The sequence below is a fragment of the Antechinus flavipes genome, chromosome 3 (genome assembly GCF_016432865.1).
Source record: "Antechinus flavipes isolate AdamAnt ecotype Samford, QLD, Australia chromosome 3, AdamAnt_v2, whole genome shotgun sequence".
NCBI lineage: Eukaryota > Metazoa > Chordata > Mammalia > Dasyuromorphia > Dasyuridae > Antechinus > Antechinus flavipes.
The window spans coordinates 153,807,272-153,831,797 of NC_067400.1; the positions used below are offsets into that span (position 1 = coordinate 153,807,272).

Genomic DNA, 24,526 nt, shown 5'->3' on the forward strand with positions numbered 1-24,526 from the left:
TTGTCAAACCCTACTAACTTGTCCCCAATGTCTTTTATTTGGAAGCAGTCACTTATGATTAATTTTAGTAATCAATATTTTCATATTATTAGTTTCATGGGGATTGGGACTGGACTTATATGTATTCATTGTGTAGATAACTCTTGAATAAAGAAACTTCTTTTTCTAATGTGACAGCTTTCTTCAACTTATCTTAGTTATCTTAAAGACTTATTCTTACTAAATAATTCTTATAAATGTTTTAAAAAATTGTTCCATTTTCTGATTTTTCTTCTCCTATTTTTAGACTTTTGACAAACTTCTTATTGCTAATAGAGGAGAGATTGCTTGTAGGGTGAGTAGATTTAAAAATTTCTATTATTTTCTTTCTTCCCATGAGACTTAATTCTCATGAATTTTACCATTCTTAATTTCCATTTTGTTACGATGTTAATGTTAATATATACTGTATTTTAAAATAGGTTATTAAAACATGCAAGAAGATGGGCATCAAGACAGTTGCTATACATAGTGATGTCGATGCCAGTTCTGTAAGTATATTTTTGCTTTCCTTAAAAAAAAATTCTTTTTTTTTTTTATGTTGAAGTCAAGAATATCTGAGTTCAAGTTTGGCTTCAGACTTATTAGCTATGTGACCCCGGCCAAGCTGCTTAGCCTTTTTTTTTTTTTTTTCAATTGGTTGATCAGTAAAATGGGGACAATAATTTACTACCTCTCTGGATGATTTGGAGAATCAAATTAGACAGTAATGGTAAAGTGCTTAAAGCAATACTTACTATATAGTAAGTACTATGTAAATGTTAATTGTTGTTATTTTTTTTTTTTAATAATTGTGCTATCTTTGGGGGTTTAGGAAAAGTAACATTAAAAGGATTCCCTTTTTGGGGTGGAGAAGGGGAGAGGAATAGCATATTTGTCATTAATTCATTTACTTTTTGAAATGTGTATAAATTTACTTTAATAGATTTCAATGTTGAGGAAAGGCCAATCCTCATAACATATGTTGACTTTAGGAGACATTTAACTATTTTTAAAAAATGTAAGAAGTCAGATGAGTACATTTACTAAATAGTTATTTTGCCCAGTTTTAATTTTCTCTAAGTTCATCAACATTAATTTTTCATATACATTTGTTTGACTGTTTGCATATCTATTTTTCCATTGATCTATTTGTCTGTTTATTATCCAGGATCAGATAATTTGAGAACTAATGTGTATCATTTGAAATTTCAAATTCAAGACTCTTTCCAAAGGCTAACATATAACATAATAGCAGAAGCTATATAACTTATTGAGAGTAAAACCTTGCCAGTTCTGACTGTTTTTCCTGGGAAAGAGCATTTGGGTTCCAAGGGCCATTGGAGTTCTCTTCTTACTTTTAATTTTTTTTTATTATTATTATAGCTTTTTATTTACAAGATGTATGCATGGGTAATTTTTCAGCATTGACAATCGCAAAACCTTTTATTCCAACTTTCCTCTTCTTTTCCCCACCCCTTCCCCTGATGGCAGGTTGACCAATACATGTTAAATATGTTAGAGTATATTTTCTTACTTTTTTCAAGTCTTGATCATTTAGTAGCATTTTGGCAGAATTTGCAAAACTCTGTTAAAAAAATTCATGACCAGGTATTCTTAGTTTTTCATATACAAAAATTTAGTCACGTCATGAAGCATATATGATTTTTTATCCTGTTTTTATATTGTAAGTAATTTTCTTCCACTATTGAAATCGATAGTCACGTCTTTAGCTGTTAAAACAGTAGCTTAATCAGAACTGCTTTCTTTCTATTTTCTTACTCACACTTTGTGTGTGTTAGAATAAAAATTAGAATAAGGAATAGGAAGATGAGAAGAGAAGGTAAGAATAGGGATAGGGTAAAAAAAGAGTCGGAGAAAAATAATAGTGAGTAAAAATGAGGTACAGGGAAATTTGCAAATAATTACAACTTTCAGTGTGAATAGAATAAATTCAGCTGTAAAATTGAAATGGATAGCCAAAAGGATTAGAAATCAGAATCCCTACTATTTTGTTTACAAGAAACAAATTTAAGAATGAGAGATGGACAGAATTAAAAAGAAGTGTTGGAATAGAATTATTTTTGTTTCAGCTGATGCAAAAAAGGTGAGGGTGGCAGCTATAATCTCAGACAAAGTTATGGTTAAAGAAGATCTAATTAAAAAGAGACAAATAATGTTATTACATTTTGATAAAAAGTACCATTGACAATGAAGTAATATCAATACTGAACCTATATGCACCAAATACCATAACATTTAAATCTTTATTCCTCAATTCTTTTTAAAGTTTTATTTATTTTTTAGGTTACACGTGTATATATATATATTTTTATAATTCCACATGACTCATCATTGTGTTGCTGAGAAAAGCTAGGTCTGTTATAGAAGACCAAAATGTTGTAGTTGATCATCATACAATCTTGCTGTTGCTGTGTACAATGTTTTCCTGGTTTTGCTTACTTCACTTGGCATCAGTTTGAAATCAGACTGTTCATCATTTCTTATAGAACAGTAATACATTATTTCATATACCACAACTTACTCAACCATTCCTCAATTGATAGTCATCCACTCATTTTTCAATTCTTTGCCACCATAAATATAGCTGCTACAAACATTTTTGGACATTTAGGTCCTTTTCTGTTTTTTATGATTTCTTTGAAATATAGTTCCAATAGTAGCACTGCTGCATTAAAGGGTGTGCACAGTTTTCTAGCCCTTTGAGTATAGTTCCAAATTGCTCTCCAGAATGGTTAATCAGTTTACAACTTTACGAACAAGTGTCTGAATTTTTAAAAGAAAAGTTGAATGAATTTCAGCTGAAGAGAGTAATAGTAGTACTACAATACTGGGGGATTTTAATCTCCCCTATAAAGAACTAGATAAATCCAATGAAAAAATAAGTAAGGAAAAAGTCAAGGAAATGAGTAGAATTTTAGCTAAGCTAGATGTGATGAATGTTTGGAGAAAATTGAGGGGAGATAGAAGAAAATATGCCCTTTATTCTCAGTGGTTCATTGTTATCTTTACCAAGATTGACAATAGATTAGAACATAAAAATTTTACAGTTAAAAGCAGAAATATTAGATATTTCCTTTTTAGCTCACACTACTATAAAAGTTACATTTAATAAGGGATCATGGAAACAGATTAAAAACTAATTGTAGATTAAACAACTTGTGGGTTAAAGTGGGTTAAAGAACAAATTATAGAGCCGTGATTCATTGAAAAGAATGACAATAAATGAGACATTTCAAAAGCTATGGGATACAGCAAAAGTAGTGATCAGAGGAAAATTTTATTTCTAAATATTTGTATTAGTAAAATAGAAAAAAGAGTAGACCACTTAATTGAATGTGCAATTTTAGAAACTAGAAAAAGAAGAAACTGAAAATCCGCAATTAAACACTAAATTGGAAATCCTAAACGTAAACTTGAGTGTAAAAAAATCATTGAAAAGAAAGGCCAAATTACTAGTATTAAAAATGAAAAGAGTTAATATACCACTAATGAACATGAAAATAAGTAGTTATAAGGAATTATTTTGCCCAGTTAAATGCCATTAAATTTAACAATTTAAGTGAAATGGGAGAATATTTATACCAATATAAATTTGCCTACATTATCAGAAGAAATAGAATATTTAAATAGACCTGTTGTTTTTTTATTTAAAAAAATTTTTTGATAGTAACTTCTTATTTTCAAAATACATGCAGATAGTTTTCAACATTCACCCTTGCAAAACCTTGTGTTCCAGATTTTTCTCCCTCTTTTCTCCTCATCCTTCCCCTAGACAGCAAGTAATCCAGTATAGGTTAAAGGTGTGTAATTCTTCAAAACATATTTCTGCCTTTATCATGCTGCACAAGAAAAATGAGATCAAAAAGGGAAAACGTGAGAAAGAAAAAAAAAGCAAGCAACAACAAGAAAGGTAAAAATACTATGTATGATCCATATTCAGTTCTCATAATTCTCTTTCTAGATGAAAATGCCTCTCTCCATCATAAATCTATTGGAATTGGTCTGAATCACTCATTTTTTTTTAAATTGAAGCTTTTTTTCAAAACATATGCATGGATAGTTTTTCAAAATTAACTCTTGCAAAATCTTGTATTCTAATTTTCCCTCCCTTTTCCCCATTCTGTCCCCTAGATGGCAAATAATCCATGGTAAAAAATATATGTTAAATCCTGTATATGCATATTTATACAATTATCTTGCTGCACAAGAAAAATCAAATCAAAAAGGAAAAAAATAAAATGCAAGCAAACAACAACAAAAAGAATAAAAATGCTATGTTGTGATCCATTCTCAGTTCCCACAGCCCTTTCCCTGGATATAGATGGTTCTTTTTATCACAAGATCATTGGAACTGCCTCGATCCTCAAATTGTTGAAAAGAACCAGGTCCATTAGAATTGATCATTATATAATCTTGTTGCATTATACAATGATCTCCTAATTCTTCTTACATCACTTAGCATCAGTTCCTATTAGCCTCTCCAGGCCTTTTTGAAATCATCTTATGGCTGTTATAATTGTTTCTTATAGGAGAATAATATTCCATAACATTCATATGCCATAACTTATTCAGCCATTCCCAACCTCTTTTTTAGACAAAAGAAATTGAATAGGTCATAAATGAGCTTCCTAAGAAAAAAGCATCAGGACCAGATGGATTTGCAAGTGAATTCTGTCAACCATTTAAAAATCAACATATTCCAATATTACACAGTAATAAATGATAGGCATAGGAATAAAAGGCAAAGAAGGGGTCCTATCAAATTCCTTTTATACAACAAATATGATACTGATACCTATACAAGGAAGAGTAAACAGAGAAAGAAAATAATAGATTAATTTCATTAATGAATATAGATGGAAAAATCCTAAATAAAATAATAGCCAGGAGACTGCAACATTATATTACAAAGATAATAAATGTGACCAAGTTGGATTTATACCAGGCATGTAAATTTGGTTTAACTTAACAAGTTATATTAATAACAAGTTATTATATCGATGAATGCAGAAAGTTTTTTGATAGAACACAACTCTTTGTTCCGATTAAAAGCATTTGAAATCATAAATATAAAGGGATTTTTCTTTAAAATAATAAGAAATATCTTTCTAAAACCATCCGTAACCATTATTTTAATGAGGATAGAACATAAGCTTTTCCAGTAAGTTCAGTAATCAAACAAGGATGTCCAATGTTATCAATATTATTCAATACTATATTGGAAATCCTAGCAATACCATTAAGAGAAACAAAAATGGAATCACAATGGTTAATGAATAATAAAACTATCTCTTTTTCAAGACAGTATGATGACTTTAAAATTCTAGAGACTCTAAAAAAATTATTTGAAACATTGAGCAAAGTAGCAGGAAGGAAAATAAATCACATAAATCATCAGTATTTCTATGTATCACCAATAAAACTGTATAATAACTGTAGACAGATCAAATATTTGGAAATATACCTGCCAAAATGAACTGAGGAATTATAGAAACAAAATTATTTTTAAAAACCTGCAAATCAAGTCCTATTTAAGTAGTAACAGGAGAGATATTAACTGTTCATGGATAGGCAGGGTCAATGTAAGAAAAACGACAATTTTACCTAAACTGATTTTATATTTAGTGCCATTCCAATAAATTACCAAAAATTATTTTGCTGAATTAGAAAAAAAAAAGAATTCATTTGAAAGAATAAAAAGTCAATAATATCAAAGAGAATAATTTAAAAATATGAAGGAAGGAGGTTTAGCAGTTCCAATTCTTAAAAACTATATCATAAAGCAGTAAAGTATCAAAATTATCTGGTTCTGGCTAAGAAATAGGAAGGTAGATCAGTGGAATAAAGTAGACATAGAATTTACAGCAACAAATATAGTAACCTTGTATTTGACAATGTAAAAACTTAGGATTTGGGGATAAGAATTATTTGGTAAAAATTGTTGGGAAAACTAAAAAGCAATATGGCAGATAGTGGCCATAGACTAGTATCTTACTCCATTTATTAAGTTAAGGTCAATATGGATATATATATGATATATGGAATATATTACTTCTCAGATGTGGATAGAACAACAATTTATGAATAAACAAGAAATAGAAGAGAAGTATGGAATGGATAATTTTGATTAAATTAAAAAGCTTTTGAATAAATAAAACAAAGTCAATAACAAAAGGAAAGCAGAAAATTGGGGAGAATAATTTTTTAGACAGATTCTCAGATAAAAGTTTCACATTTCAAATATTTAAAGAATTTTTTTTTAATGTATAAAAACATGAGTCATTCCCCAATTGATAAATGGTCAAAAGATATAAACAGGCAGTTTTCTGATGAAGAAATCCAAAGTCATGTGAGAAAGTGCTCTAAATCATTGGTTAAAGAAATGCAAATTATAACAACTTTAATATATCATGTTATACATATCAGGTTGACTAAAATGATAGAAGGGTAACAGGACAAACATTGGAGTAGATGTAGAAAAATTGAGATTTTAATGCATTGTTGGTGAATCTATGAACTGAAACAACCATTTTGGAGAGTAATCTGGAATTATGTCCATAGAGTTATTAAGTTGCCCAATAGTGCTCAATTTGATTTGCATTACCACCACTAGGTCTATTTCCATGGATGGTGAGGAAAAAGAAAAAAAGCGTACATGTTCTAAAATATTTATACCAGCTTTCTTTGTGGTGGCAAAGAATTGGAAATTGAGGGGATGCCCATCAATTAGAGAAACCAGTTGTGGTCTATGATTGTCATGGAATGCTACTGCCCCTTAAGTAATCATGTGCTTAGTGATCTTAGGAAAACATGAATGTACTGGCTAGAAATAATGTAGAGTTAAATGAACAGAACAAAGAGAACATTGTATATAGTAACGGCAATATTGGTTTAAGAATAACTGAGCAAATAAGTCATTTTTACTATTTTGAATGTCCAAATTATAACCATAAAGGACATATGAAGGAAGATGCTAACTATTAAATGTCTTGACGCGGGCCGGATAGATAATGGCATACATAAAATTAGAGCTAATGTAAAACAATTACCAGATAGAGTGCTTCCTCTGTACCACAATAACTTTCTGGGGAAAGTTTTGTTAGATATTGGTCACTTTGTGATTTGTACTATCTGACTGGAACTCATATTGAGGTAATTTTATGCTTATATTAATTTTTGAGGTAATTATTACATTTTGCAATATGTTTAAATACAGCTTACCATAAATACAAATAGTTACCCATTTAATGACCCAGTGAATACTGGGTACATGGCAATAACCTAGTAAAAGACTAGGCTCTTTTATGAATATTTAAACCATACAGTGCTTGTACAATACGAAAACATGACTTTTCCCCATACCAATTTAGGTACCACTGTTCAGTTCTGCCCTTTTTAATTTATATTTGTAATAATATGATAATGTTTGGGTCACTATAATTTGCTAATAGATACTTTAGATTTTAATTCTCTAATAATCGCCTGACTGCTATGAATTTCTCACTTAACAAGACCTTCACATATAAACTTTGACTATTTCATTCACAAAGTTGTTATAAGGAAAGTGTTTGTAAATTAAATTCTAAAAAGTAGACCTAATAAATTATCATTATTATCACAGAAGCTAATATGACCTTGCTTTTTTCCATTAGGTTTTTTTTTCCCCTTAATTATTACGCAGTTTATAGTTTTTCTCATTAGGTATTATTCATTCTTTCTGTAGTCTTTAGTCAGAAACTTTCTGTTATAGGTATATCTCATGTTTGAACATTATAGGGGAAAATATACAAATCATAGCTGATAATTAACCATTAGCTGTGATTTAAAAAGTTGTATTCTTGTGTTGAGTATTTTTTGTTAACACTCTACTTTCTTTTAGCTTAATTTAAGCAAAACATTGTAGTTTTAAAAATGGACATTGGGAGCCTAAGCACAACTATAATTTTTTTTTTTAATTTTTTATTTAATAATTACATTATATTGACACTCGTTTCTGTTCCGATTTTTTTCCCCCTCCCTCCCTCCACCCCCTCCCCTAGATGGCAAGCAGTCCTTTATATGTTGGATATGTTGCAGTATATCCTAGATACAATATATGTTTGCAGAACCGAACAGTTCTCTTGTTGCGTAGGGAGAATTGGATTCAGAAGGTATAAATAATCCGGGAAGAAAAACAAAAATGCAGATAGTTTACATTCGTTTCCCAGTGTTCTTTCTTTGGGTGTAGCTGCTTTTGTCCGTCATTTATCAATTGAAACTCAGTTAGGTCTCTTTGTCAAAGAAATCCACTTCCATCAAAATATGTCCTCATACAATATCGTTGTCGAAGTGTATAATGATCTCCTGGTTCTGCTCATTTCACTTAGCATCAGTTCATGTAAGTCTCGCCAGTCCTCTCTGTATTCATCCTGCTGGTCATTTCTTACAGAACAATAATATTCCATAACATTCATATACCACAATTTACCCAGCCATTCTCCAATTGATGGGCATCCATTCATTTTCCAGTTTCTAGCCACTACAAACAGGGCTGCTACAAACATTTTGGCACATACAGGTCCCTTTCCCTTCTTTAGTATTTCTTTGGGATATAAGCCCAATAGAAACACTGCTGGATCAAAGGGTATGCACAATTTGATAATTTTTTGGGCATAATTCCAGATTGCTCTCCAGAATGGTTGGATTCGTTCACAACTCCACCAACAATGCATTAGTGTCCCAGTTTTCCCGCATCCCCTCCAACATTCATCATTATTTTTTCCTGTCATCTTAGCCAATCTGACAGGTGTGTAGTGGTATCTCAGAGTTGTCTTAATTTGCATTTCTCTGATCAATAATGATTTGGAACACTCTTTCATATGAGTGGTAATAGTTTCAATCTCATCCTCTGAAAATTGTCTGTTCATATCCTTTGACCATTTATCAATTGGAGAATGGCTTGATTTCTTATAAATTTGCGTCAGTTCTCTATATATTTTGGAAATGAGGCCTTTATCAGAACCTTTAACTGTGAAAATGTTTTCCCAGTTTGTTGCTTCCCTTCTAATCTTGTTTGCATTAGTTTTATTTGTACAAAAGCTTTTTAATTTGATGTAGTCGAAATTTTCTATTCTGTGATCAGTAATGGTCTCTAGTTCATCTTTGGTCACAAATTTCTTTCTCCTCCACAAGTCTGAGAGATAAACTATTCTATGTTCCTCTAATTTATTTATAGTCTCGTTCTTTATGCCTAGGTCATAGACCCATTTTGATCTTATCTTGGTATATGGTGTTAAGTGTGGGTCCATGCCTAATTTCTGCCATACTAATTTCCAATTATCCCAGCAGTTTTTATCAAATAATGAATTCTTTTCCCAGAAGTTAGGGGCTTTGGGTTTGTCAAACACTAGATAAGCACAACTATAATTGATCACTATAGCTTTTAAAGAGTTAGTTAAAGAGTTAAAAGTTAGTTAAAGAACTTGAGTTCTTAAGCTTATTTTAAACACCTTTATCATCTTTTAGCAGTCCCTAATGAGGACTTTTATATAAGCTACCAGATTAATGGTTAGAAATATTTTTAGGTAGAATCTAAAAATTGACTATTACTACCATTAATTTAATAATGACGATCATTAGCATTTATTTATGTGCTGGCTATGATCCAAATAACATTTTATTTGATATTCACAAGGGAGTAGTTGCTATTATTATCCCCCTTTTGTAGTTGAGGAAATTATGGTAGTAAGAGGTTAAGTGACTTGCCCAGGATCCTAAAGCTAATAAGTATCAGAGACTCAATTTGAACTCAGATTCCAGGCCTGCTACCCTATTCACTACTTCTAAACCTGCACATCAAAAGTGCTCAATAAATATTAGTTGGAAGAATTGAATAAATGGATGCACATATGTAAGGTATTTCCTTTTATCACAGTATATATCTGGAGGTCATAGCTTAAAACAGGTTGTTGTCAGGCAAAATTATAATTGTAGAGGTTGTTTTTGCAGAGGCTAGGTAATATTGAAGGAATCTAACCATGAAAACTGGGAACTTGGTTTTCTTTGTCATTGGAAAAACTTTGAAAGAGTAAACCATCTTCCTCTTATTTCTATTTGAAACTATTTGTACTATCTTTCCTCATTTGATAGATGGGAGTATACCACATGTGTAGATTATTTACCCAGGGAGGGTTAGTTCCCTTTCTATTCTTGTGCTTCAGGATTATCCATATATACTGAGAAACTTTTTCTCATAACAAGGAAATTGTGGTAAATATTCCCAAACTAGAATCAGTTTTACTTCTATATTTTGATTTCTGATATAATAGGCTGATCTTGACTTTCCTGTCTTAAATGGCAAACCCTAGCATTTTTCTCAACTGTTTGCTGATGTGCAAACCTTTATAGCTTGTCCTGCATTTGTTTTCCATTGATTGATGGATCTTTTACCTCTGGGTTGGTGATGTGGGTCCCTGATTCTCTCTCTGGCCCTTTCCTGGTCTTCTCCCTGACCTGGTGTATTTCAATTCTACCCATTAAATATGACATACTTGTGCAATAATTCACCTAGATCAAGGATGCTTAGTCTGGAGTTCATTGATTTTATCAGAAATATGTTTAAAAATTAATTGATAATTGATAATTTTCAATATTTCAATTTCTTTCCTTAGTATTTATGTCTTTTATTTTATAGATTTAAAAATGTCATGCTGAGAAGTCATTGCCAGTCATTCAAAGGGGATCTATCACAAAAAAGATTAAGAAATTTTTATTTAGCTATTTGAAACATATTTGCAGCTATTTAGTTGAAAATAATATGTAACTTTATGAAACTAAGATTCTTACTATTTTAAGAATAGTAATTTAAGTAATTTAAGAAATTGACTTTGTTTTACCCACTTGATCTGAGATATTCTATAAATATATAGTAATCATAGTTGTATATGGATCATGTTCCTTCCAGTTTTACTAGAGGTATAAGCAGATTGACATGCTTTATGACTTGTAAAGTGTGAACACCTATGTAAGCACCATTAACAGAACTTAATGGTAAAGATAGTATTCATTTATACTAAGAGCCTAGCTTCTTTGATCCTGTTTAAATTTCTCAAGAGGCAAATCCTAGAGTCAGCTGAGATTTTCCCAGGGTAAGGTTGGGAGGTAAAGTCAACCATCTCTTGCAGTATAAACCCAAGAAGTCTAAGGAGGAATCTGAAGTTGAAGAAGGAACAGTATAATTTAAGAGTTGGGATGGTGTAATACTCACTTTTGTGTAGTTCTGTGAATTTTGATTGTTGGTTTAAAGTTATTATATATCTGTGTTTGTATGATGACGAAAACTTGTGTGATAATTTTGTGTTTTAGTTCTTTTTATCCTGCCTCCCCTTGAGCAATGGAAAAAGAGTGTCTAGTTAGCTAAGTGATTATTTAGGAGAGAGTTGGATCAAGAAAATTTTTGTTAGAGAAAAAATTTGGGATAGTTTTTGGAACATAAATAATAGTTTTCCTTATGTTAAATCATCTCTATATGCGTGATTATAAATCCCACTTTGTTGCAATGACTTATCTTTGTTATATATTGTTACAATCTCCTGGATGGTATTTTATTAAAGATTTTTCCATCCATGTTTATTAACAAAATTCTTCAATTATTTTCTTTCTCTGATTTTGCTTTTCCTGTTTGTAATAGAACCACATTTATTTCTTTGCCTGTTATTCCACATAATTTATTTAATATTAGAATTGATTTTTTAAATATCTGATACAATTAACTTATGAATCCATCTGTTCCTGATATTCTTCTTAGAAAGCTTATATTTGAGGGACAGCTAGATGCAGTGGATAGAGCACTGGCTTTGAAGTCAGGAGCACATGAGTTCAAATATGGTCTCAGACACTTAATACTTAATACCTGTGTGACCTTGGACAAGTCACTTAACCACAATTGGCTGCCTCCCAAAAAATAAATTAAAAGAAAAACTTATTTAGGGCTTCTTCAGTTTCTTTTTTTCAGAATAGATTTATTTGGATAATCTAGTTCTTCTGTTAATCTACGAAGTTTATTTTTGTAAGTAATCTTCCATTTTACTTAAATTGTTAAATTTGTTGGCTTATAATTAGACAAACTCTTTATAATTTCTTTGATTTCATCTTCATGGTATATTTTTTCATTTTTAATATTAGTGATTTGATTTTGTTCCCTCTTTTTAAAAATCATATTAAGCAATGGTTTATTTTTTTTTGTTTGTTTTTCTTTTCCTTATAAAGCCAGCTCCTACTTTTATTTATTAATTCAATGATTTTGTTCTTTTTCTAATTTTTTTAATTGCATATTCAGTTTTTGTGTGCTGTGTATTTTATTAAGCATCTAAAGATATACATTTTCCTCTGATTATTGCTTTTGCTACACATCCATAGGGCTTGTCATACTGTCTCATTTCTTTTTAATGAAATTATTGTCTCTATGATTTTTTCTTTTCCCTGCTCATTCTGTAAGATGAAATTTAGTCTCCATTAAAGTTTCCTACTATTATAGTATTGCTGTCTATTTCCACCTATAAGTCATTTAGCCTTTTCTTTAAAAATTTAGGTGCTGTAGCATTTTGGCACATATCAGTTTAGGAGTGATATTGCTTCATTTTCTATGTTACTAATGCAATTTACCTGTACAATTCTTTCAGTTACGTCTATTTTAGCTTTAATTTTTGTCTAGGAATTAGAAAATCTAAACAACACATTCTTAAGAGAGTTTGAGAATTGAAAATAAACTCTTGGAGTATATAGGTTTGTAAGCATGATCTATCATTATTTAAAGAAAAAATAGTCCTCATGCTGTATAAACTGTTCTCAAAAATAGGCTCTTTAGCAACAGAAACAACACAGTTTCATCCATTGATGCAGAAAGATCTTTTTGACAAAATACAACGTTTATTCAAAAGAGCTTGATTGGTTAAATGGAAAAAGTACTGACTTTGGAAGAAGAGAATCTGAGTTCAAATTATGCTTTTGATGTTTATTTCCTGTGTGATTTTTAGGTAAGTCATAGCTTCCTTGGGCCTCTGTTTTTGTAGATGAAGAATCTGAAACCAAGGAAAGATTTAGACAACTATTGAATCTATGATGTAGTTTTTTGTCAGCCTAGGTTTTTTTGACACCAACTCCAGCACTCTGTCCATCAGATTACGTACCTCACATTGGTGACAGAAGCTAGATTAAGTTTTTTCAACCTTGTCATGGAAAATAAATTAGCGAGTAGATAGATTGAATGTAGATTCTGTTTTGTTTATAAAAGTAGTAAGTTAAACCTAATGAAAACCAAGGTAGAAGCCTTTATGGATAAAGAAAGCGCATCTCAATCTGTGAGATTAAAATTTTAATATAAGCTGCTATATTGTTTTCAATTAAAAGATTTTTTTTTTGTTGTTGTTGTAAGCCATAATAAAGTTCCCTTTATTGATCTATTTTATTAACGATTATTTTATTTAAATTTCTCATATGGAGAAGACTTTTTCTAGGCAAAACTTTAAAACTTACTTTTTAAGATTAATAAACATTTAATAAATAGCTATTTTATGCCAAGTATATATCAGCTGTGTGGCCCTGGGCAAGTCACTTAATACTATTTGCCTCCATTTCTTTATCTGTAAAATGATGTGGATAAGGAAATGCCAAACTACTCTAGTATCTTTGCCAAGAAAATCTGATGAAGGTAAGCTACCACTTAGTATCTTAGTACCATTAAATGATATCTTGCAAATGGGGTTGTGAAGAGTTGGATATGACTGAAATGATTGAACAACAATATATATCAGACATTGTACTAAGACCTGACTTCTAGAGCTCTTTATTCAAGTATTCAAAGTGATATGTGAAATGTAAAGATAGACATTTTATAGACAAAATTATAGAAGTAGCTAAAATGAAACAGGCTGGCTCCCTTTTAAAGGGGAAGCCTTGATATAGAGGCTAGATGGCAACTTGAAGGGGATGCTGCAAAAAAAATTACTACTAAACTTTGGTTATCACCTAGGTCCCTTATAACTTTAGTTTTCTATAAATTAAAAGCAAGAGCCAGAGTGAAGTTGTTGGGTTTTTGGGGTTTGTTTGGTTGGGTTTTTTTTTTTATTTTATTGGAAAAACCTTTGTGTTCAAATGTGTGCCAGTATGACATTGATCCAATTTAGATAGAAAATTATTTGAAACTTGAAGAAAATTATTGATTTCATGTATTTATAAAAGTAAAATGAATAAATCTCAATTTTAACTTGAGAGTACACATGAAAGAATGGATTAAATAAAAGGATGGACTAAAACATGATTTAAAAGTAATGAAAGGAAAAAGTATGGATACATTTGTTTCAGAATCAAATTATTATTTTTGGTTAAGGTTGACTTTATTGTGAGAAAATATTTTTTTGTTGCAAAACTTTTTTTTTTAAACGGTTTTTTTTATATTTGTACAACAGCTATGTGTTAGAATTAGAAATATTTCACATTATCATTTTAAAACAAAACTGAAATTCATGGAAGTATCTATTGACACTCATAGCGTACTCTGCCAGCCTGCTGTTTGGAATATGACTCCTGGTGTGTATTGTACTCTTAGCCCTAGGATTCAGTAATGAGATTGAGTGGTATCTTGCATGAGCACTCCTAGATGATTGACAGTGAGGTAAAGTGAATCATCACTTATCAAGATATTATCATGCCTACCCTTGATAATTTCTCCCTGCTGTCTGGGGATGTAGTGAGGACAGAGATGACTTTGTGATGTCGAAGTAATTAGTGTATGTTGGTTTCCAGCTGAACAAACTAGAAGCTAATGATCAGGTAAATGAAGATGGAGCTCATTAGTACAGGCAAAGGTACAAGGACCTTAGGGAAGAACTTATCAGAATTTTATGGGCTGGTTTTAATATCTTAAATGTTATCCATTTGCATGTAAGGACTAAAGTAATTTAAATATAGTAAAAAATCACAATAAATAATTTTTAGGTTTTGGATTATTACAGAATTAAAATCTTGCTAATTTTACAAAATCTAGTAATCACTTAGTTTATAACTAAAACATTACTCCCTCATAAATTAAAAACCAGATTCTGACTAATATTTTTTTTTACTTAGTTGATATTGAAAAATTACTAAAACTCTTATTTTCAAAATAGGACATTCTATTTGTGTATAGCTGGAAGTGTATGTAAATTACTTATTCTTAATAAAACATTTTTTAAAAATCCTGCATACTTTAAGATGATGGTTATTATGCCCATTGTTTCCCAGTTGGCCCTTAATAGGATAGGAAAATTTTAAATTCATTCATCTTATTTTTCAGAAGTCATAAAATTTGTAATTTGTTAATGATAAAAGCCATTCATAGTAGGTATCGATATTTAGTCTGTCTGTAAAGTTTTCTAATTAGTTGCATTATCTTGTGTTCAGGAGTTTGTAGTAGCAACTATATTAATACTTATGTGGAGGCAATGATTGGCTTCTTTAATATAATTTTGGTTCTTGAATCTTTCTAGTAATTAAGCAATGGTTTTTTAAGTAGCATTTTTACTTCAAAACTTGATAATACTCATAAAACTTTAACCTTTAGTAACCTGAATTGTTTGATTTTTGCCTTTTCCCCATTAAGGCCAGGACAATGATACCTGGTATATAATAAGTACTTGTTGATTTATTTCAGTTATATGGTAAATGTGCAGTACTCAGTTCCCCAAAAATCTCTTTATGCCAGTAGAATTTTCCGTATTGGGCCAAATAATTGTTAGGGAAACAAATTAAGATGTTTGACCTTAGAATCATTTTTTTCCTATTCCTTTTCTCCTCCTCTCTTTATTATTTCTTTTAAAGAATTATCCCAGAAGTATCTTACCTGTAATTATTATTATTTTTATCATCTCTAGCTTGAATTCCATTTCCCCTCCTATCTGGGTAAACCTGAATAGGTTAGAATCCTGATAGGAATTTGTCTACATTAATGTCTCATCAGGGACATTATATTTAATTGGAGATCCTGTGGTATAGTAGCAGGAGGCTGAAGGGAATTATTTAGCATTAGAAATGGCTCGTCTGGGAGTTGTGCGCTAATCAAGGAGCTTGTGTTTAGCTGTGGGGATGATGGGAATTATGACGATTATGACATATTAACATGTCTGTATGAGAACTGGACAGGCAATGAGTTAATCAAGAAGTATATTAAATGGCTCCCATGCTGATTCATTATTATCTACTATAGTATCTGTCAGGTTGGGTATTTTAAAAATACAACTATTATCAGATTCAGCCAATCAGTTAAATTTCTTTGTTTAAATGAAGCACTTTTAAACTATCTTATTTATACATATTGAAGTATATTATATTAATTGTAGAGAAAAATGGGGTTTGCACTTTAAAGATAGTATATTTTATAGTTACATATTTAGTAACATTTAAAAGTTAACTTTTGAACCGGAAGTGTTTTATATTTTAATTGTATAGTTCTGTTCAGATATTTGAATCAAGTAATTTAATTTAGGTTTATTTTTTGCTACTAAAATGTTTGAATTAAAGATAATTTATGAATTCTTACCTTTTTGTAATGAAACACATTTCAAATATTTCAGTGAGATATTAATATTTAGCACTTGGATGGTATAGACAAATCAAAATAGCGATCTCTTCTATCATCACAATGTTCCAACTCTGCAAAAAAAAAAATTCTTTGAGCTCTAGAGTATGGTCTGTTTATATGTTAGGTAAACTTGTTTGGTACCCAGCATGGTTAGAGCTATCTATTTCATGTTACTTATGAAACTATCAGTTAGAAATTCTAGAAATGTGCCTAATTTGAGGAAATGGAACTATTAAATTGAATTCATTTTGTAGAATAAATTGAAATGATGCATAAATCCATGAGCAGACTGGATTATATCTGTAAGCAAACTTATGAGTTACTGTACAGATGAGCACACACATTTTTTATTATTATAAGCACTGCCAAATTTAATAAAACTTTCTCCCAAACTGTGACCTTCATGTAATAACTTAATTAAAGCAATATCATGGATATACTCAAAGTGTTAATCTGTAGGAGGTTGTTATTGAAATCCATTATCTATGGAGTCAGTATTAGTGGTCAGCAACATCAGAAGTAAAATTGCAACTAAGACCGTCCCATGGGTGCTGTGAGCTCAGCAGGTTAAACTGTCAAAAAGTGTCAAAAGCTTCTTAAAGTACTGATAGTTTAAGCCCCCTGTTGTTATAGGTAAACCAATCATTTCCCATCAGCAGGGACTGTGACTTTATTTAGCAGGAAAAAAAATTAAATGCTAACAGGAAAAATAAGATTTGAGTAAGGAAGCTCATGTACAGTGTTTATGTGCCTTGTTAAGATATTTTTATTACATTTGAGTAGTTTTTTTTAAAATTGAGAAATAACAGATTTTTAAAAGATCTGACAATTTAAAATTGGTTAGGGTTTAAGATAAGAACATTAGAATCAGATTTTATAAAGACATAAACAATACATATGCCTTAACAATAGGAAATTTTTGGATGAGACAAAATTCATAAGGATGCTTTTTTAAAATAAAAAAAAATTATGTAGTGAGGGGAAAATGGCCTAGCCATAATGTTTATTTAAAAAAAAAAATCTAATAACTTTGAAAGCTTCATAGCTTTATTGAAACATGAAAGACAAATATATAACAGCTTTTATCTATGAATATGTCATTCATTTCAGTTTTCATAATGACAGTATGATTCAGTTCTATTAAGTTTGACTATGTGTGTGGGAAATTGTCTAAATCTATAATAATTTTTCATGTAGTTACCACTAATGAAAGTAAAGGGTGAACTCATTTTCATAAATTAAAATTCTCTTCCCCATTTTTCCCCCTCTCTCCTTGCTTGTCCCCCTCTTTTCTTCCTTGTTTCTTCTTTTCGTACACATATTACTTAATAAGTGAATACTGTTCATGCATTGGAATACTGGTAATACTGTTCATATTGTGAACGATATTGACACAGGAATAAGTTAATAATAATGAATGTGTACCATCAGTGTCATTGAAAAGTCTTAGACTTAAAAAAAAAAAAAAACTTGTATGTTTTATTGAGTGTTTTTCTTTTATCACTTTCTAATTACCACAATAATTTGTTAAGAAAGACCAAACAAACCAATACATTATTTGCGCCTTGCGTTATATTATGACACATTTCATACTTAGGGTCTACCTACCTCTCTACCAAGAGGAGTTTGATAGGTTTCATTGTCACTTCTCCAAAGTCATAATTGGTCATGTTGTTTTCCTCTAAATAGTTTTGCTCATTGTGTAGATTGTCCTAGTTTTTCTTATTACAGTCTATATTCATTTCCCCTGAATGCCTTGTCATTTCTTTTATGGTATAAATCATATACTGCAATTTGGTCAGCAATTCTTGATTGATGAACATTTACTTGCAGCTTTTCTGCAATCACAAGAAGTGTTATAAATATTTTTGTAAATATGGGTTCTTTTTTTTATGTGTTTGACCTTGGAGTCTATGCTCCGTAGGGATATTGCTGAATTGAATGTTATGTGCAGTTTAGTGACTTTTTAAATATAATTCATATTGTTTTCATGAGTGGTGGGGCAAATTTACAACTTCACTAATAGTTCATTAATTTGTTTTCCCATAGCCCTTTTAATCTGATTAATGTGAAGAGAAAAATTCAGAGTTGTTTTAATTTGCATTTCTCTTATTGCTGAGTTTCAAACATTCTTTTACATGGTTTTTGATAGCTCACATTTCTTCTTTTGAAAATGCTTGTTCATATTCTTTGACCAAGCATTTATTGATCATAACTTGGCTTTTTATGGTTATTTTAGTTCCTTCTCTGTCTTAGATATCCCAGAGGTTCAATCCTATGTCTGCTTGCTTTTTCCCTATACAATCTAAGTCACCTTATCAGTTTCCATGAGTTTAACACACACATTCTTTTTCTTTCTCACATATGCACACGTATGTGAGAGCAGCTTAAGATCTTGATTAGTGAGAATAAGGAATCCTATGAAGTGCTTGTAGTATTTGAATTCATACTATCCAAAGTTACTATTATATATAGATGAAAATTGGTTCAGTCCCAAGGAAAATGTATAATGGAAATTTAAAAAAAAAAAAGTTTTTTACCTGTTTATCAAGATCAGCACAGGATAAGAAAACATATTTTTGATTCATGTTTATTATAAGCAAAATAATAGAGTAATTAAAGAAATAAAAATGAAAAATTTACAGAAATTAATTGACTTTTTCCTATCTAAAGATAAGACTACTGGAAGATATGATAAAAACATTATTGTCATGTAAATTATCATCCATATAGATCAAATTGTTCTATTTTTAATCTTAAATTTAAATTTTTAAATCTTTAAATAAAAAGAAATGACAAGGCATTCAGGGGAAATGAATAAAGACTGTAATAAGAAAAACTAGGACAATTTACACAGTGACCAAAAGTATTTAGAGGAAAACAACACTGAATTTAAATATTTTAAAATTGCTATAGACAGAGACCAGTAAATTTGCATGCTCAGGTTCTTACAATGAATCAAGTATATTCGAATGATCTGGGGGAGTTATTGAAAATTAGTAATACTTTAAATGTGATACTGTTGTACTCTGCAGTATTTTCTAACAGATGGTCATAATAATTTAAAACTATACAAAATAACTCAAAAACAGCTTTAGTCATTCATGCTTTCTTATTTGACTGCCAAAGTACAGGAAGTGATTAATAGTTGTAGTCTCTCAGCACAAGGATTTCAAATCTGATAAGTAAGCATTGGTTTTAATTTAAAATTCCCTTCTGCATTGCCTACAAATAAAAGTGTTAGGATATCCCTGGATAATTTAAATTAAAAATTTAAATGAAAAGTTTCTCTTTCTTAGAAATGTAAATTCTTGAAAATATCCTTTATCAGAATATGGTTTATCTCCATTAAAATTTGTTGATCAGTATATATACCTTCTTGGATCATTTTCTTCAAAATAACAGGATATTTAGGTGACCTACCCTTCTCCCCCCCTCCTGGTAATTTTAACATTAGGCAGTTGAACTGGATTGTCACCTCATTTATTTATTTATTTTTGATTAAAGCTTTTTATTTTCAAAACATATGCATGAATAATTTTTCATCATTAATCCTTGCAAAACCTTGTGTTCCAATTTTCCCTCCTTTTCCCCCACCCCTTCCCCTAGATGGCAAGAAATCCAATATATGTTAAACATGGTAGAAATACATGTTAAATACAATAAATGCACACATTTATACAAGTATCTTGCTGTACAAGAAAAATCAAATCAAACAGGAAAAAAATGAGAAAGAAAACAAAATGCAAGCAAACAACAACCAAAAGAGTGAAAATGCTATGTTATGAACCACACTCAGTTCCTATACTCCTCTTTCTGGGTGTAGATGGCTCTCTTCATCACAAGATTATTGTAACTGGCCTGAATCTTCTCACTGTTAAGAAGAGCTAAGTCTATCAAAATTGATCATCGTATAATCTTGTTGCCATGTATACTGATCTCCTGGTCCTGCTTGTTTCACTTAGCATCAGTTCATATAAGTCTCTCCAGGCCTCTTTGAAATCATCCTGCTGATCATTTATTATAGAACACTAACAGTCATATACCATAACATCTTCACACATTCTCCAGCTGATGGGCATCCCCTCAATTTCCAGTTTCTTGTCACTACAAAAAGGGTTGCTACAAACTTTTTTGCACATGTGGATTTGAGCTTGATTTTGAAAAAAATTATTATAGCTTTTTATTGACAACATATGCATGGGTAATTTTTCAGCATTGACCCTTGCAAATACTTCTGTTCCAACTTTTCCACTCCTTCCCTCCACCCTCTCCCCTAGATGGTTGGCAGTCCCATACATGTTAAATATGTGTATGTATTTATACAGTTATCTTGTTGCAAAAGAAAAATCCGATTTTGAAAGGTAAAAATAACCTGTGAAGAAAAACAAAAAAGCAAGCAAACAACAACCGAAAGAGTACAAAAGCTATTTTGTGGTCCACACTCATTTCCCAGTGTTCTTTCTCGCTGAGTATAGCCAGTTCTTGAACTTGATTTTTAAAGTGAATGAATCAATCAGTGTTTGCAGTAAAAGTTTATTCAATGTCTTCTTCATTTCCATTTTCTTTGAATGCCTTAGATAAAAACTAAGAACTTTTGTCTCTTTGGCTGCTCTAAGACGAATGAATTTTTGATTACTGACTTCAATCTACACAGCTAAACATTAGAACACATCTGATAAATATTTAAGATATCAATGCTGAAAAATTGGAAATGGGGAAAAAGAAAAGACATCTACACTATCATCAACTTAAAACAATTGCCTCAATCAGAATAATAAGAAAAATCAGAAATCACCTCAGTGGGGCTATAAACACTCCCCAAATACTCTAATGATCTCTTCCTAAAACAGTAGACATGTTTGTCAGGATCAAGATTTTTTTCAGAATCTTAAATGGAAAATAAAGAGCAATATCACTTTATTGTTATTCAGTTCGCAAAATGACAAAGTGTGAATATATCTTCTATAGGGATTTTCCTTGTGTGTGTAGGCATATAGTTTATCCCTAGTTTCAGATAATGATATGGACCAAATGTTCTTGCTATAGTTTACAGCAAATCCCTTTCCTAAAAGCTGATGGTGGCTCTTGACTGGTTCAAACAGGAAGAACATTAGACCCCCATGAGTGATTTATGCTAGAGATTTCAACCTATGTTAATTTCCCATTGAAACCTGAGGAAGTGTTGTTATTCTATAAGAAATGATGAACAGGCTGATCTCAAAAAGGCCTGGAAACTACATGAACTGATGAAGAACCAGGAGAAAATTGTGCACAGTAACAAAAAGATTTTGTGATGATCAATTGTGATGGACTTGACTCTCAACAATGAGATGATTTAAGGCAATTCCAATAGTCTTTGGTTGCCATCTCAGTACCATCTACATCCAGAGAGAGAACTGTGGAGACTGAATGTGCATCAAAGTATAGTATTTTCACTTTTTTTGTTGTTGTTTTTTCTTTCTTTCTCAAAGTTTTTCCCTTTTGATCTGATTTTTCTTGCACAGCATGACAAATATGGAAATATGTTTAAAAGAATTGCACATATTAATTCTTTTTTTATTTCTATCTTGTTCATATGTGTTTGTAAAGGTATAATTTTCCCCCTGAGAGCTGTTTTGATTATACCTCAAAAATTTTGACATGTTTCATTGTTACAATTTTATTTTCCATATTCTCTCTCTCTCTCTCTCTCTCTCTCTCTCTCTCTCTCTCTCTCTCTTTTGGGGTTGTTGTTGTTGTTGCTTCTCCAAGATAGTTCTTCATTTCTGTGCATTTGGATTCACATGTAATACATTACCCTTTAAACAAAGTGACCTTTCCTGGTGTTCTGTCCTGTTTCCTCTGTTCTTTATTATCTGACTTGCCACCAACAGTTTTGAGCTTTACTCCACTGGTGCCATTGGGATATCTGTCCTGGCACTAGCGATCTTTTGCAGTGCTGGTGCTCTGAGGTTGTGGTTCTTGCAGGCTTTTGCTTCTGAAGAGCTGTGGTCCCCACAGTCTTTTGAAGCTGAGATAAACTACCACTGTCTCCATGGCACTGGGAAAAGGGAGGAGGACCCAGAGAGGAGTGGGTTTTGTTACAAGTTTGTTTCTTATTTTGGGTTTACTAGTGCATCCCTATTGCTATTAAGGAGGAAAGTAGTGTAGGGGTGCGGGATTAGCTCAGGGTCAGTAAGCAGTAAGCCTCAGTTCTTGGATTTTTATGTATTTTTAAATTTTATATTAGATCCAGGATATTCTAGACTATGGAGACTTCAGAAATTGCTTTATCTTTGTTAATTTTTTGGGGGGGGATGTTGAGATTGTAGAAAATATCTAGTTGTCCATTTTGATATTTTCTTGATTGAGAAGTCCCCTTCCCATATATACACCTTATTTATATATAGTTATTTGTATCTTATCTCATTAAAATGAGATTCACTGCACAGTGACATCTACTAGGAACTTAATAAGTATTTGTTGATTTACTAGTGAAAAGACTGAATACCTTTTCAGTAAAGCAGTCCTTTAGATTGCTTTTCAGTATATAATGTTAGTTAAAGGAAAAAGAAATTGAGATAAAAAATATAATCAAATAGAAAACAGTGATTGCTTTTTTAACATGTTATATTATCATTACTTAGAGAATACCAAAGATTCATCTAAAATGAATTGAAATGATATACTTTAACAAAGTAGCATAATTTAAAATGAATTCACAGCCAAATGTAAAGAAGGTGATGTATCAGGACAAATATAGCTCAGCTCTCCCACAATATTTCCTTCACTAAAATTGAGGAAATGCACCAAATTGAATCATGATGGAAATTTAAGGGGGGGGAAAAACCTCAAATGAGTAGTTTTTTCTTGCCCAGGGAGGCATAGGGAGACAGACACAGGCTCACAGACACCAGTGATAAGATCTGGACATCAGTTACCAATTTGGAGCAGTCTATAACTCAGGTACTGAAAAAAGGTCTAGATTTTGCACTATAGTAGGAGGATTGGGACAGGAAGACATCCCAGGGTACTTGAACTCCAAAGTGAGATATGGAAATTGTTGCTTTTCCTATGCCCTTAAATTGGGGTATTCAAATAAGAGATTCTACATCTTCTGGTTAAGCTAATTATATATTACATTCCCAAAGTGTATATTAGACGTTTCAGCAAAAGAACCTTCATAATTAAATACTCCAAATGCTTCTTTTCCCCCAGTGAGCCACTCTAATTAGCATATATCCCAAGGCTACTGTATGAAATCCTACTATAATCATCTACGTGATAATATGGGAATATAATTTTTTAGACTGCATAGCTAATTTGTGAAATTGTTGAAAAGGGTAGCCTTTTTATTTTTTTTAATTACAACTTTTTATTGACAGTACATATGCATAGGTAATTTTTTACAACATTATCCCTTGCACTCACTTCTGTTCCATCTTTTCCTTTCCCTCCCTCCACCTCCTCCCCTAGATGGCAGGCAGTCTTATAACATGTTAAATATGTTATAGTATATCTTAGATATAATATATGTGTGCAGAACCAAACAGTTCTCTTGTTGCACAGGAAGAATTGGATTCAGAAGGTAAAAATAACCTGGGAAGAAAAACAAAAATGTACAGTTCACACTCAATAAATAAAACAGAATGATCTGGAGAACAGCACAAGAAGAGAAAATATAAGAATAATTGGACTGCCTAAAAGTCGTGACCAAAAAGAAAAAAAAGTTGTGACTTGCATTATTGACATAGTCATGCAAGAAATAATTCAAGAAAATTGTCCTGAAATGATAGACATGAGGGTAAAATAGAAACAGAAGAAAATGCATTGATCACCACCTCAATGAGATCCTTTGTGGAAAACACATTATTGCCAAATTTTGAAATCCCCAGATCAAAGAAAACA

The 24,526-nt window shown here is 31.1% G+C and overlaps 1 protein-coding gene across 1 annotated transcript in view; it reads left to right on the top strand.

Moving 5' to 3' along the window:
- Nucleotides 1-24,526, top strand: part of PCCA (propionyl-CoA carboxylase subunit alpha) — a 459,620-nt gene that overhangs the window by 27,215 nt on the left and 407,879 nt on the right. Inside the window, exons 3-4 of the mRNA XM_051984074.1 lie at nt 287-334; nt 462-530. Coding sequence (XP_051840034.1) covers nt 287-334; nt 462-530 — 117 coding nt within the window. The remainder of the gene's footprint in view (nt 1-286; nt 335-461; nt 531-24,526) is intronic.